At 48.1% G+C, this 14,195-nt stretch overlaps 1 protein-coding gene across 7 annotated transcripts in view; it reads right to left on the bottom strand.

Annotated features, from left to right (window-relative positions):
• The window catches only part of fgfr3 (fibroblast growth factor receptor 3), a 228,699-nt gene that overhangs the window by 95,518 nt on the left and 118,986 nt on the right, over positions 1–14,195 (bottom strand). For 5 of the 7 annotated variants that reach the window (XM_046367627.1, XM_046367628.1, XM_046367629.1 and 2 more), the window contains exon 4: positions 11,547–11,612. The exons of the other annotated variants lie outside the window; for them this stretch is intronic. In XM_046367627.1, the coding sequence (XP_046223583.1) occupies positions 11,547–11,612 (66 nt within the window). The remainder of the gene's footprint in view (positions 1–11,546; positions 11,613–14,195) is intronic. 7 annotated transcript variants of the gene reach the window in all.

The following is a 14,195-nucleotide window of genomic DNA, read 5'->3' as shown; positions in this document are numbered from 1 at the left end:
ATGCAGAATTCTGTTCACAAACACAAACAGAACCACAGAGCCCCAGGACAGAAACCCAATTAGACACAACCAAATCATGAGAAAACAAAAAGATAATTACTTGACACATTGGAAAGAATGAACAAAAAAACAGAGCAAACTAGAATGCTATTTGGCCCTAAATAGAGAGTACACAGTGGCAGAATACCTGACCACTGTGACTGACCAAAAATTAAGGAAATATTTGACTATGTACAGACTCAGTGAGCATAGCCTTGCTATTGAGAAAGGCCGCCGTAGACAGACCTGGCTCTCAAGAGAAGACAGGCTATGTGCTCACTGCCCACAAAATGAGGTGGAAACTGAGCTGCACTTCCTAACCTCCTACCATATTAGAGACACATATTTCCCTCAGATTACACAGACCCACAAAGAATTTAAAAACAAACCCAATTTTGATGCACAACTCCCATATCTAGTGGGTGAAATACCACAGTGTGCATTACACAGCAAGATTTGTGACCTGTTGCCTCAAGAAAAGGGCAACCAGTGAAGAACAAACACCATTCATTTTCCCTTTTGTACTTGAACTTTGTGCACATAATATGACGTTTGAAATGTCTTTATTCTTTAGGAACTTTTGTGAGTGTAATGTTTACTGTTAATTTGTATAGTTTATTTCACTTTTGTTTATTATCTACTTCACATTCCATGGCAATGTAAACATATGTTTCCCATGCTAATAAAGCCCCTTAAATTGAAATTGAATTGATATTGAATTGAGAGACACACACACAGAGAGAGAGAGAGAGAGTAAGAGAGAGAGAGAGAGAGAGAGAGAGCACTTTAGTAAACCCTAGACCAGCAACTAAGAGAAACCAGCTGACACACACACACACAAGCAATGCCACCTTAAAAGGGAAATCTTCACCAGTCCTTCACTGCTTCTTTACCCCTTCTCTGTCTGTCTGTCTGTCTGTCTCCCTCCCTCCCTCCCTCCCTCCCTCCCTCCCTCCCTCCCTCCCTCCCTCCCTCCCTCCCTCCCTCCCTCCCCCTCCCTCCCTCCCTCCCTCCCTCCCCTCCCTCCCTCCCTCCCTCCCTCCCTCCCTCCACTCAATTCAATTCAAGGTTTTTATTGGCATGGGAAACATGTGTTAACATTGCCAAAACAGGATTAATAGATAATCAACAAATGTGAAATAAACAATAAAAATGAACAGTAAACACAGAACAGTAAACACAGAAGTTCCAAAATAATAAAGACATTTCAAGTGTCATATCATGTCTATATACAGTGTTGTAACAATGTGCAAAAGGGAACATAAATAAACATGAGTTGTATGTATGTGTTCTGTCACATTCTGTCCTTTATTTCCTTTGTTTTGTATTTATTTATTTACACAGACAGAGCATCTCAGACACTCCTCTCTCACACCCCCTCCCTCACACCCCCTTTCTCACACCCCCACCCTCACACCCCCTTTCTCACACCCCCACCCTCACACTCCCTTTCTCACACCCCCTCCCTCACACCCCCTTTCTCACACCCTCACACTCCCTTTCTCACACCCCCACCCTCACACTCCCTTTCTCACACCCCCTCCCTCACACCCCTTTCTCACACCCTCACACTCCCTTTCTCACACCCCCCACCCTCACACTCCTTCTCTCACACCCCCCCCTCACACCCCCTTTCTCACACCCCCACCCTCACACTCCCTCCCTCACAACCCTCCCCTCCCACACCTCCTTTCTCACACCCCCCTAACTGAGAACCCTCTTTCTTTCTCTCTCTCTCTCTCTCTCTCTCTCTCTCTCTCTCTCTCTCTCTCTCTCTCTCTCTCTCTCTCCAATCCTCTCTCTCCTCCTCCTCCTCCACTCAGATACAGATATGGTCAGACCAAGTTATGAGAAATGTTTTGTGTGTTTAATTATTGTTCAAGATTCATTTATACTTGTGTTTCTGACATTTGATTATTGTTACTGATTATTTTCTGCACACTTGTTTTCTGTGTACATACAGTACCAGTCAAAAGATTGGACACAACTACTCATTCCAGAGTTTTTCTTTATTTGTTCGACATTGTAGAATAATAGTGAAGACATTAAAACTATGAAATAATACATATGGAATAATGTAGTATATTTTATATTGGAGATTCTGCAAAGTAGCCACCCTTTGCCTTGATGACAGCTTTGCACACTCTTGGCATTTCAATTAACAGATGTGCCTTGTTAATTTGTGGAATTTATTTCCTTCTTAATGCGTTTGAGCCAATCAGTTGTGTTGTGACAAGGTAGGGGAGGTATACAGAATATAGCCCTATTTGGTAAAAGACCAGGTCCATATTATGGCAAGAACAGCTCAAATAGGCAAAGAGAAACGACAGTCCATCATTACTTTTAAGACACGAAGGTCAATCAATGTGGAAAATCTCAAGAATTTTGAATGTTTCTTAAAGTGCAGTTGAAAAAACCATGAAGCTCTATGATGAAACTGGCTCTAGTAAGGACCGCCACAGGAAAGGAAGACCCAGAGTTACCTCTGATGCAGAGGATAGGTTCATTAGAGTTACCAGCCCAAATAAATGCTTCATAGAGTTCAAGTGACACATCTCAACATCAACTGTTCAGAGGAGACTGCGTGAATCAGGCTGCAAAGAAACCACTACAAAAGGACACCAATAAGTAGAAGAGACTTGCTTGGTCCAAGAAACAAGCAAAGGACGTTAGACCAGTGGAAATCTGTCCGTTGGTCTGATGAGTAGAAATGTGACATTTTTGGTTCCAACCTCCATGTCTTTGTGAAACACAAAGGTGAACGGATGGTCTCCACATATGTGGTTTCCAATGTGAAGCATGGAGGAAGAGGTGTGATGGTGTGGGGGTGCATTGCTGGTGACACTGTCAGTGATTTATTTAGAATTCAAGGCACACTTAACCAGCATGGCTACCACACTATTCTGCAGCGATAAGCCATCCTATCTGGTATGTGCTTAGTGGGACTATCATTTGTTTTTCAACAGGACAATGACCCAACACACCTCCAGGCTGTGGAAGGGCTATTTCACCAAGAAGGAGAGTGATAAATTGCTGCATCAGATTACCTGGCCTCCACAATTACCCGACTTCAACCCAGTTGAGATGGTTTGGGATGAGTTGGACCGCTGAGTGAAGGAAAAGCAGCCAACAAGTGCTCAGCATATGTGGGAACTCCTTCAAGACTGTTGGTGCATTCCAGGTGAAGCTGGTTGAGAGAATGCCAAGAGTGTGCAAAGCTGTCATCAAGGCAAAGAGTGAATATTTTGATTTGATGAATATCCTTTTGTTTATTACATGATTCCATATGTGTTATTTCATAGTTTTGATGTCTTCACAATTATTCTACAGCGTGGAAAATAATACAAATAAAGAAAAACATTTGAATGAGTAGGTGTGTACAGACTTTTGACTGGTACTGGTATGTACAGTATTCTACAGTGTGTGCTATGGTAATATCAGCTGAAACATGGGGCAGTGTAACAGGGGGCAGTGTAACAGGGGGCAGTGTAACAGGGGGCAGTGTAACAGGGGGCAGTGTAACAGGGGGCAGTGTAACATGGGGCAGTGTAACAGGGGGCAGTGTTAGGGTTAAGGCAGGTATATCTGAGGATAACTGGGGCAATTAGCTGCCTGGTGGTTGACACAGTGCTGTGAGGCGCTACGGTACTGTAGATCAGATCAGGGCTCAGATGGGGAGAGATACAGCGAGCCGTTACCGCAGACAGGAAATTGAGTAGACTAGGTCCGAGCAGACTAGGTCCGAGCCTGAGAGTGGAGCAGAGTTGGGGGAGCCTGAGAGTGGAGTAGAGTTGGGGGGGGAGTGGAGCAGAGTTGGGGGGGCTGAGAGAGGAGCAGAGTTGGGGGAGTGGGGGGAGAGTGGAGCAGAGTTGGGGGGCTGAGAGAGGAGCAGAGTTGGGGGAGCCTGAGAGAGGAGCAGAGTTGGGGGGGGAGCCTGAGAGAGGAGCAGAGTTGGGGGGAGCCTGAGAGTGGAGCAGAGTTGGGGGGAGGAGCCTGAGAGAGGAGCAGAGTTGGGGGTGAGCCTGAGAGAGGAGCAGAGTTGGGGGAGCCTGAGAGAGGAGCAGAGTTGGGGGAGCCTGAGAGTGGAGCAGAGTTGGGGGGAGCCTGAGAGTGGAGCAGAGTTGGGGGAGCCTGAGAGTGGAGCAGAGTTGGGGGAGCCTGAGAGTGGAGCAGAGTTGGGGGGGGGGGCTGAGAGAAGAGCAGAGTTGGGGGTGGGGCTGAGAGAGGAGCAGAGTTGGGGGAGTGGGGGGGGGGCTGAGAGAGGAGCAGAGTTGGGGGGGGCCTGAGAGAGGAGCAGAGTTGGGGGAGCCTGAGAGAGGAGCAGAGTTGGGGGTGAGCATGAGAGAGGAGCAGAGTTGGGGGGAGCCTGAGAGAGGAGCAGAGTTGGGGGAGCCTGAGAGTGGAGCAGAGTTGGGGGAGCCTGAGAGTGGAGCAGAGTTGGGGGGGGCCTGAGAGTGGAGCAGAGTTTGGGGGAGCCTGAGAGTGGAGCAGAGTTGGGGGGAGCCTGAGAGTGGAGCAGAGTTGGGGGGAGCCTGAGAGTGGAGCAGAGTTGGGGGGCTGAGAGAGGAGCAGAGTTGGGGGTGGGGCTGAGAGAGGAGCAGAGTTGGGGGGCTGAGAGCGGAGCAGAGTTGGGGGAGTGGGGGGAGTGGAGCAGAGTTGGGGGGGGGAGTGGGGGGGGTGGAGCAGAGTTGGGGGCTGAGAGTGGAGTAGAGTTGGGGGGGAGCCTGAGAGAGGAGCAGAGTTGGGGGAGCCTGAGAGTGGAGCAGAGTTGGGGGGAGGAGCCTGAGAGAGGAGCAGAGTTGGGGGTGAGCCTGAGAGAGGAGCAGAGTTGGGGGGAGCCTGAGAGAGGAGCAGAGTTGGGGGAGCCTGAGAGTGGAGCAGAGTTGGGGGAGCCTGAGAGTGGAGCAGAGTTGGGGGAGCCTGAGAGTGGAGCAGAGTTGGGGGAGCCTGAGAGTGGAGCAGAGTTGGGGGGGGGGGCTGAGAGAGGAGCAGAGTTGGGGGTGGGGCTGAGAGAGGAGCAGAGTTGGGGGAGTGGGGGGGGCTGAGAGAGGAGCAGAGTTGGGGGGGCCTGAGAGAGGAGCAGAGTTGGGGGAGCCTGAGAGTGGAGCAGAGTTGGGGGGGGGGAGCCTGAGAGAGGAGCAGAGTTGGGGGTGAGCCTGAGAGAGGAGCAGAGTTGGGGGAGCCTGAGAGAGGAGCAGAGTTGGGGGAGCCTGAGAGTGGAGCAGAGTTGGGGGGAGCCTGAGAGTGGAGCAGAGTTGGGGGGGGGGGGGCCTGAGAGTGGAGCAGAGTTGGGGGGAGCCTGAGAGTGGAGCAGAGTTGGGGGAGCCTGAGAGTGGAGCAGAGTTGGGGGGCTGAGAGAGGAGCAGAGTTGGGGGTGGGGCTGAGAGAGGAGCAGAGTTGGGGGGCTGAGAGCGGAGCAGAGTTGGGGGAGTGGGGGGAGTGGAGCAGAGTTGGGGGAGTGGGGGGGTGGAGCAGAGTTGTGGGGGCTGAGAGTGGAGTAGAGTTGGGGGGCTGAGAGTGGAGTAGAGTTGGGGGGAGGGGGGGGGGGAGTGGAGCAGAGTTGGGGGGAGTGGGGGGGTGGAGCAGAGTTGGGGGAGTGGGGGGGGAGTGGAGCAGAGTTGGGGGGAGTGGGGGGTGGAGCAGAGTTGGGGGGCTGAGAGTGGAGTAGAGTTGGGGGGCTGAGAGTGGAGTAGAGTTGGGGGGGGGTGGAGCAGCAACACTGGCAGTTCTGATTCAGATTACAGGGAGCTCTTTGAAGGCATGCTGCCCCTGGCCCCTCGGGGCCCTAGACAAACAGAGGTGGTGCCCCAACGGTAGCTTAGCGCTGCCCTGCGCACCAGCAATGCTGCATAGCTCATCACCACATATCTAACCCTGTTAACATAGTTTAGGAACACAGATCTAACCCTGTTAAATAGTTTAGGAACACAGATCTAACCCTGTTAAATAGTGTAGGAACACATATCTAACCCTGTTAAATAGTTCATCACCACAGATCTAACCCTGTTAAATAGTGTAGGAACACATATCTAACCCTGTTAAATAGTTCATCACCACAGATCTAACCCTGTTAAATAGTGTAGGAACACATATCTAACCCTGTTAAATAGTTCATCACCACAGATCTAACCCTGTTAACATAGTTTAGGAACACAGATCTAACCCTGTTAAATAGTTCATCACCACATATCTAACCCTGTTAGATAGTTTAGGAACACAGATCTAACCCTGTAGTGTGTAGTGTGTGGCCTGTAGTGTGTAGTGTGTGGCCTGTAGTGTGTAGTGTATGGCCTGTAGTGTGTAGTGTGTGGCCTTTAGTGTGTAGTGTGTGGCCTGTAGTGTGTAGTGTATGGCCTGTAGTGTGTAGTGTGTGGCCTGTAGTGTGTAGTGTGTGGCCTGTAGTGTATAGTGTGTAGTGTGTGGCCTGTAGTGTGTAGTGTGTGGCCTGTAGTGTGTAGTGTGTGGCCTGTAGTGTGTAGTGTGTGGCCTGTAGTGTGTGGCCTGTAGTGTGTCTGGGTAGGGGTTCACAAGAAGACACGTCACACAGACAGCCAGACAGCCAGACAGCCAGACAGCCAGACAGCCAGTCAGACAGCCAGACAGCCAGCCAGCCAGCCAGCCAGACAGACAGACAGACAGACAGACAGACAGACAGACAGACAGACAGACAGACAGACAGACAGACAGACAGACAGACAGACAGACAGACAGACACAGACACACAGACACACAGACACACAGACACACAGACACACAGACAGCTGTGATTATTCCAGTTTCATTGACATACTGTGACCTGTAATGTGTTGCAGGCTACTTTGAGGCTGGCTGACTCCTCTCTCTGTGTGAGAGCTCTGTCTTCTTGACCAAGGGTAAAACAGCAGAGTTATTCTACAGGGTATGGTATGAGCTCATTTCTCCCCACAGCAGACTGATCCAACCCTAACCACTCATTAAGTTGGTGACTAAAAATGGTGACTAAAAACCCCAAACCCTCTCTCTCTTTCAAAACAAAAAAGGCATTAGAGTAGAGTGTGTCTGCCTGCTACGTAGGGGGTTTAACCTCTCTGTCCCCTGCTACGTGGGGGGTTTAACCTCTCTGTCCCCTGCTACGTGGGGGGTTTAACCTCTCTGTCCCCTGCTACGTAGGGGGTTTAACCTCTCTGTCCCCTGCTACGTGGGGGGTTTAACCTCTCTGTCCCCTGCTACGTAGGGGGTTTAACCTCTCTGTCCCCTGCTACGTAGGGGGTTTAACCTCTCTGTCCCCTGCTACTTGGGGGTTTAACGTCTCTGTCCCCTGCTACGTAGGGGGTTTAACCTCTCTGTCCCCTGCTACGTGGGGGTTTAATCTCTCTGTCCCCTGCTACGTGGGGGTTTAACCTCTCTGTCCCCTGCTACGTGGGCGATTAATCTCTCTGTCCCCTGCTACATAGGGGGTTAAACTCTCTGTCCCCTGCTACATAGGGGGTTAAACTCTCTGTCCCCTGCTACATAGGGGGTTAAACTCTCTGTCCCCTGCTACATAGGGGGTTTAACCTCTCTGTCCCCTGCTACTTGGGGGTTTAACTTCTCTGTCCCCTGCTACATAGGGGGTTAAACTCTCTGTCCCCTGCTACATAGGGGGTTTAACCTCTCTGACCCCTGCTACTTGGGGGTTTAACTTCTCTGTCCCCTGCTACATAGGGGGTTAAACTCTCTGTCCCCTGCTACATAGGGGGTTTAACCTCTCTGTCCCCTGCTACATAGGGGGTTAAACACTCTGTCCCCTGCTACATAGGGGGTTTAACCTCTCTGTCCCCTGCTACATAGGGGGTTAAACTCTCTGTCCCCTGCTACATAGGGGGTTAAACTCTCTGTCCCCTGCTACATAGGGGGTTAAACTCTCTGTCCCCTGCTACATAGGGGGTTAAATTCTCTGTCCCCTGCTACATAGGGGGTTTAACCTCTCTGTCCCCTGCTACTTGGGGGTTTAACCTCTCTGTCCCCTGCTACTTGGGGGTTTAACCTCTCTGTCCCCTGCTACATAGGGGGTTAAACTCTCTGTCCCGTGCTACTTGGGGGTTTAACCTCTCTGTCCCCTGCTACGTAGGGGGTTTAACCTCTCTGTCCCCTGCTACATAGGGGGTTTAACCTCTCTGTCCCCTGCTACTTGGGGGTTTAACTTATCTGTCCCCTGCTACGTAGGGGGTTTAAACTCTCTGTCCCCTCTCTGTCCCCTGCTGTAACCATGTAGCAAATTATATTGTAATACCTGCTAATAATTATTGCATTTTGAAGAGGGAAAAAAATAATAATGGATCGTATAATAACTTGAACCCGACTGATGAGTAACGTGTCAGACAGGACCCAGACAGGACCCAGACAGGCCCCAGACAGGCCCCAGACAGGACCCAGACAGGCCCCAGACAGGACCCAGACAGGATCCAGACAGGCCCCAGACAGGACCCAGATAGGCCCCAGACAGGACCCAGACAGGACCCAGACAGGCCCCAGACAGGCCCCAGACAGGACCCAGGCAGGCCCCAGACAGGCCCCAGATAGGCCCCAGACAGGCCCCAGACAGGACCCAGACAGGCCCCAGACAGGCCCCAGACAGGACCCAGACAGGCCCCAGACAGGCCCCAGACAGGACCCAGACAGGACCCAGACAGGACCCAGACAGGACCCATCTACAAATAGGAACAGCATAATAACTTGAACCAATAATGTAATAACAACCTAAAAAAATGAATTGTAATTGGAATATATTTTTACATGTAGTAGTTGAACTGTAGAATGTGTTGTAATCATTTCCACCTGTATTCCAATGTTCTAGGCTGTATGAAATGACTTAACATTGGAATAATCTCTGAATTCAAAGACTGACCTGGAATTTATAGGGAGCGAGAGCTGAATTAGAATTTGTGGAATTCACCCCAACCTTGCATGCTGCAGTAATAGCTGGCTACACACCACATTCCTATTTAACATTACTATGGTAATGTAAGGTAAACCAGTGGACTAATTTTGGAAAGCTCATATTTCCCAGCAGATATAAACAGGAAGATCATTTGGATTAAGACACATTTAGATATTGCGGATAAAACATTCCCAGAGAGTTGTGATATCGACACAATACCAGAACACAACTTTGCGGTTGAAATGTTTCTTGTACTGGTTGACCTGAGAAGGAAACGCTCTAAAACGTCCATACTTTCTAGTTGTGTGATTAGTCAGATCTTCAGAATACGCAGTGGACACATCGCACAACCAAATGATCACTGCTGGTTGATTCTCCCCAATGCAACAACAATTATCAAGTTTAAAAATAGGAACATGAAGTACTCGTCTCAGTAAAACAGAATGAACATTGTAGCATCAGTATTATACAGGAAGGCACCATTTATAGTATATTACATATGTTTTGGGGAAAGGGGGGATTGAGGGGCAAGTGTATAAATTGTGCAGTATTTAGCCATCATAATAAGAGACTGGTAGCAGCAGTTGTGGTGTGTGTGTGTAGTATGAATGTATGTGTGTGTGTGTGTGTAGTATGAATGTACGTGTGTGTGTGTGTGTGTGTGTGTGTGTGTGTGTGTGTGTGTGTGTGTGTGTGTGTGTGTGTGTGTGTGTGTGTGTGTGTGTGTGTGTGTGTGTGTGTGTGTGTGTGTGTGTGTGTGTGTGTGTGTGTGTGCGTGTGTGCGTGTGTGTGTAGTATGAATGTATGTGTGTGTATGTGTGTGTGTGTGTACGTGTGTGTACATGTGTGTGTGTGTGTGTGTGTAGTATGAATGTACTTGTGTGTGTGTGTGTGTGTTGTATGAATGTACGTGTGTGTGTGTGTGTGTGTGTGTGTGTGTGTGTGTGTGTGTGTGTGTGTGTGTGTGTGTGTGTGTGTGTGTGTGTGTGTGTGTGTGTGTGTGTGTGTGTGTGTGTGTGTGTGTGTGTGTACATGTGTGTGTCTGTGTGGGTGTGTGTGTAGTATGAATGTACGTGTGTGTGTGTGTGTGTGTGTGTGTGTGTGTGTGTGTGTGTGTGTGTGTGTGTGTGTGTGTGTGTGTGTGTGTGTGTGTGTGTGTGTGTGTGTGTGTGTGTGTGTGTGTGTGTGTGTGTGTGTGTGTTTGCATGTCTGTGTGCTAACGTGCAGAGAATCAGAGCAGGTGGTCAGTTCAAGTGTTCAACAGTCTGATGGTTTGTAGATAGAAACTGTCTCTGAGCCTGTTGGTATCAGACCTCATGCTCTGATACAGTCTTATGGTTTGTAGATAGAAACTGTCTCTGAACCTGTTGGTATCAGACATCATGACCCAAAAATGTATGCCCAACGGTAAGTGAGTGAACAGCTCGTGGTTGGGGTATGTGGGGTCTTTGATGATGCTGCATTTACATTTACATTTACATTTAAGTCATTTAGCAGACGCTCTTATCCAGAGCGACTTACAAATTGGTGCATTCACCTTATGACATCCAGTGGAACAGTCAATTTACAATAGTGCATCTAAATCTTAAAGGGGGGGGGGTGAGAGGGATTACTTATCCTATCCTAGGTATTCCTTAAAGAGGTGGGGTTTCAGGTGTCTCCGGAAGGTGGTGATTGACTCAGCTGTCCTGGCGTCGTGAGGGAGTTTGTTCCACCATTGGAGGACCAGAGCAGCGAACAGTTTTGACTGGGCTGAGCGGGAACTGTACTTCCTCAGTGGTAGGGAGGCGAGCAGGCCAGAGGTGGATGAACACAGTGCCCTTGTTTGGGTGTAGGGCCTGATCAGAGCCTGGAGGTACTGAGGTGCCGTTCCCCTCACAGCTCCATAGGCAAGCACCATGGTCTTGTAGCGGATGCTGCAGGCCTTCCTCAGGCAACGTTTCCAGTAGATGTCCTGGATGCGTGGGAACAAGGTCCCAGAGATGTACTGGTCCTGGTGAATAACAGTCTGGTTCCATCTGCACTCAGAAAGGTCAAAGTGTCCTGGTGAATAACAGTCTGGTTCCATCTGCACTCTGAAAGGTCAAAGTGTCCTGGTGAATAACAGTCTGGTTCCATCTGCACTCTGAAAGGTCAAAGTGTCCTGGTGAATAACAGTCTGGTTCCATCTGCACTCTGAAAGGTCAAAGTGTCCGGGTCATTCCTGGGATAAGGAGGAGTGAAACTCCTGTGGAATATGTTGGTAATCATTACAACTTGGATAATCACATGACTGCAAGGTATGTCTTCAAGTTTTTATTTGTTAGGTCTTTGTTTGTCGTCATTTCTTAGGTCAGAATTAAAGTGTAAGTCTGTTGTGGCAATTGATACAGATGCAAGGCTTTCCTCAAGTGTGTGACTCAAACGAGGGATTTTAGGTTGTTATCATTTAAAAATATTTTTTACCCAATTTGTAATGTAATAATGATTACATTAGGTGCAAAAACATTATTACGTAATGCTTGCATCATATTTATTACATTATCAGTGTGTATTACATTATGGCTTTCAGTTCAACATCTACTGACATCAGGACGAATGAATGTAGAGATGAAGAGATGGAACACACCATTTCCATTACCTGTATCGTCCCAGTCTTCATCATGGTCTTCATCATCTCCAGAAGACAGGGAATCTGTCGGCACGGAAAAAGACATGAAGACGTTCCAGTCTGGACAACAACATCAGACATGGAGACATGAAGACGTTCCAGTCTGGACAACAACATCAGACATGGAGACATTCCAGTCTGGACAACAACATCAGACATGAAGACGTTCCAGTCTGGACATCAACATCATGAAGACATGAAGACATTCCAGTCTGGACAACATCATCAGACATGGAGACATGAAGACGTTCCAGTCTGGACAACAACATCAGACATGAAGACGTTCCAGTCTGGACAACATCATCAGACATGGAGACATGAAGACGTTCCAGTCTGGACAACAACATCAGACATGGAGACATGAAGACGTTCCAGTCTGGACAACAACATCAGACATGGAGACATTCCAGTCTGGACAACAACATCAGACATGGAGACATTCCAGTCTGGACAACAACATCAGACATGGAGACATTCCAGTCTGGACAACAACATCAGACATGGAGACATGGAGACATTCCAGTCTGGACAACAACATCAGACATGAATACATTCCAGTCTGGACAACAACATCAGACATGAAGACGTTCCAGTCTGGACAACATCATCAGACATGGAGACATGAAGACATGAAGACATTCCAGTCTGGACAACAACATCAGACATGGAGACATTCCAGTCTGGACAACAACATCAGACATGGAGACATGGAGACATTCCAGTCTGGACAACAACATCAGACATGAATACATTCCAGTCTGGACAACAACATCAGACATGAAGACGTTCCAGTCTGGACAACAACATCAGACATGGAGACATGAAGACGTTCCAGTCTGGACAACATTATCAGACATGGAGACATGAAGACGTTCCAGTCTGGACAACATTATCAGACATGGAGAAATGAAGACGTTCCAGTCTGGACAACAACATCAGACATGGAGACATGAAGACGTTCCAGTCTGGACAACAACATCAGACATGGAGACATGAAGACGTTCCAGTCTGGACAACAACATCAGACATGGAGACATGAAGACGTTCCAGTCTGGACAACAACATCAGACATGGAGACATGAAGACGTTCCAGTCTGGACAACAACATCAGACATGGAGACATGAAGACGTTCCAGTCTGGACAACAACATCAGACATGGAGACATGAAGACGTTCCAGTCTGGACAACAACATCAGACATGGAGACATGAAGACGTTCCAGTCTGGACAACAACATCAGACATGGAGACATTCCAGTCTGGACAACAACATCAGACATGGAGACATGAAGACGTTCCAGTCTGGACAACAACATCAGACATGGAGACATTCCAGTCTGGACAACAACATCAGACATGGAGACATTCCAGTCTGGACAACAACATCAGACATGGAGACATTCCAGTCTGGACAACAACATCAGACATGGAGACATGGAGACATTCCAGTCTGGACAACAACATCAGACATGAAGACGTTCCAGTCTGGACAACAACATCATCAGACATGGAGACATGAAGACATGGAGACATGAAGACATGGAGACGTTCCAGTCTGGACAACAACAGCAGACACCCTATTCCCTATACATTCTCTCTGAATGAGAGAATCAGGCTCTCAAATCGCACCCTATTCCCTATACATGTGCAGTGCACTACTTTTGACCTGTACCCATAAGGCTTTATAGGGAACAGGATGCAATTTAGGACACAGCTCATTATCTGATCTCAAGATGAATTATGAATCTATATCTATAACGTAAATCTGAGGAGTGAGTTTTTACTCAGAAGCAGCTATCATAGAAAACACCAACAGTAGTTTAGCAAATTAAACTGAGAGGGATGAAATAGTACAAACACACACAAACACTCAAAACGACACGATCATGTAGCCAGAGAAGTTTTCACCTGCATGTGTTCAGAGTGAAGTTCGTCAAAATATTATATTCTCATTATAAAGGGAATACGTTTCAAGAACCTCTATGAAAAAAAGATTGTTCAGAGTGCAGTGTAACTGCAGTAAGCTGCAAATACCTCGTCCAGAGTGCAGTATAACTGCAGTACTCTGCAAATACCTCGTTCAGAGTGCAGTATAACTGCAGTACACTGCAAATACCTAGTCGAGAGTGCAGTATAACTGTAGTACGCTGCAAATACCTCGTCCAGAGTGCAGTATAACTGCAGTACGCTGCAAATACCTCATCCAGAGTGCAGTATAACTGCAGTACACTGTAAATACCTCTTCCAGAGTGCAGTATAATTGCAGTACGCTGCAAATACCTAGTCGAGAGTGCAGTATAACTGTAGTACGCTGCAAATACCTAGTCGAGAGTGCAGTATAACTGTAGTACGCTGCAAATACTTAGTCGAGAGTGCAGTATAACTGTAGTACGCTGCAAATACCTAGTCGAGAGTGCAGTATAACTGTAGTACGCTGCAAATACCTCGTCCAGAGTGCAGTACAACTGCAGTACGCTGCAAATACCTCATCCAGAGTGCAGTATAACTGCAGTACACTGTAAATACCTCTTCCAGAGTGCAGTATAATTGCAGTACGCTGCAAATACCTAGTCGAGAGTGCAGTATAACTGTAGTACGCTGCAAATAC

Source organism: Oncorhynchus gorbuscha, linkage group LG10, assembly GCF_021184085.1.
Source record: "Oncorhynchus gorbuscha isolate QuinsamMale2020 ecotype Even-year linkage group LG10, OgorEven_v1.0, whole genome shotgun sequence".
Taxonomy (NCBI): Eukaryota; Metazoa; Chordata; class Actinopteri; order Salmoniformes; family Salmonidae; genus Oncorhynchus; species Oncorhynchus gorbuscha.
The sequence above is the reverse complement of the archived record's forward strand: the minus strand, read 5'-3'. Positions and strand labels throughout refer to the sequence as shown.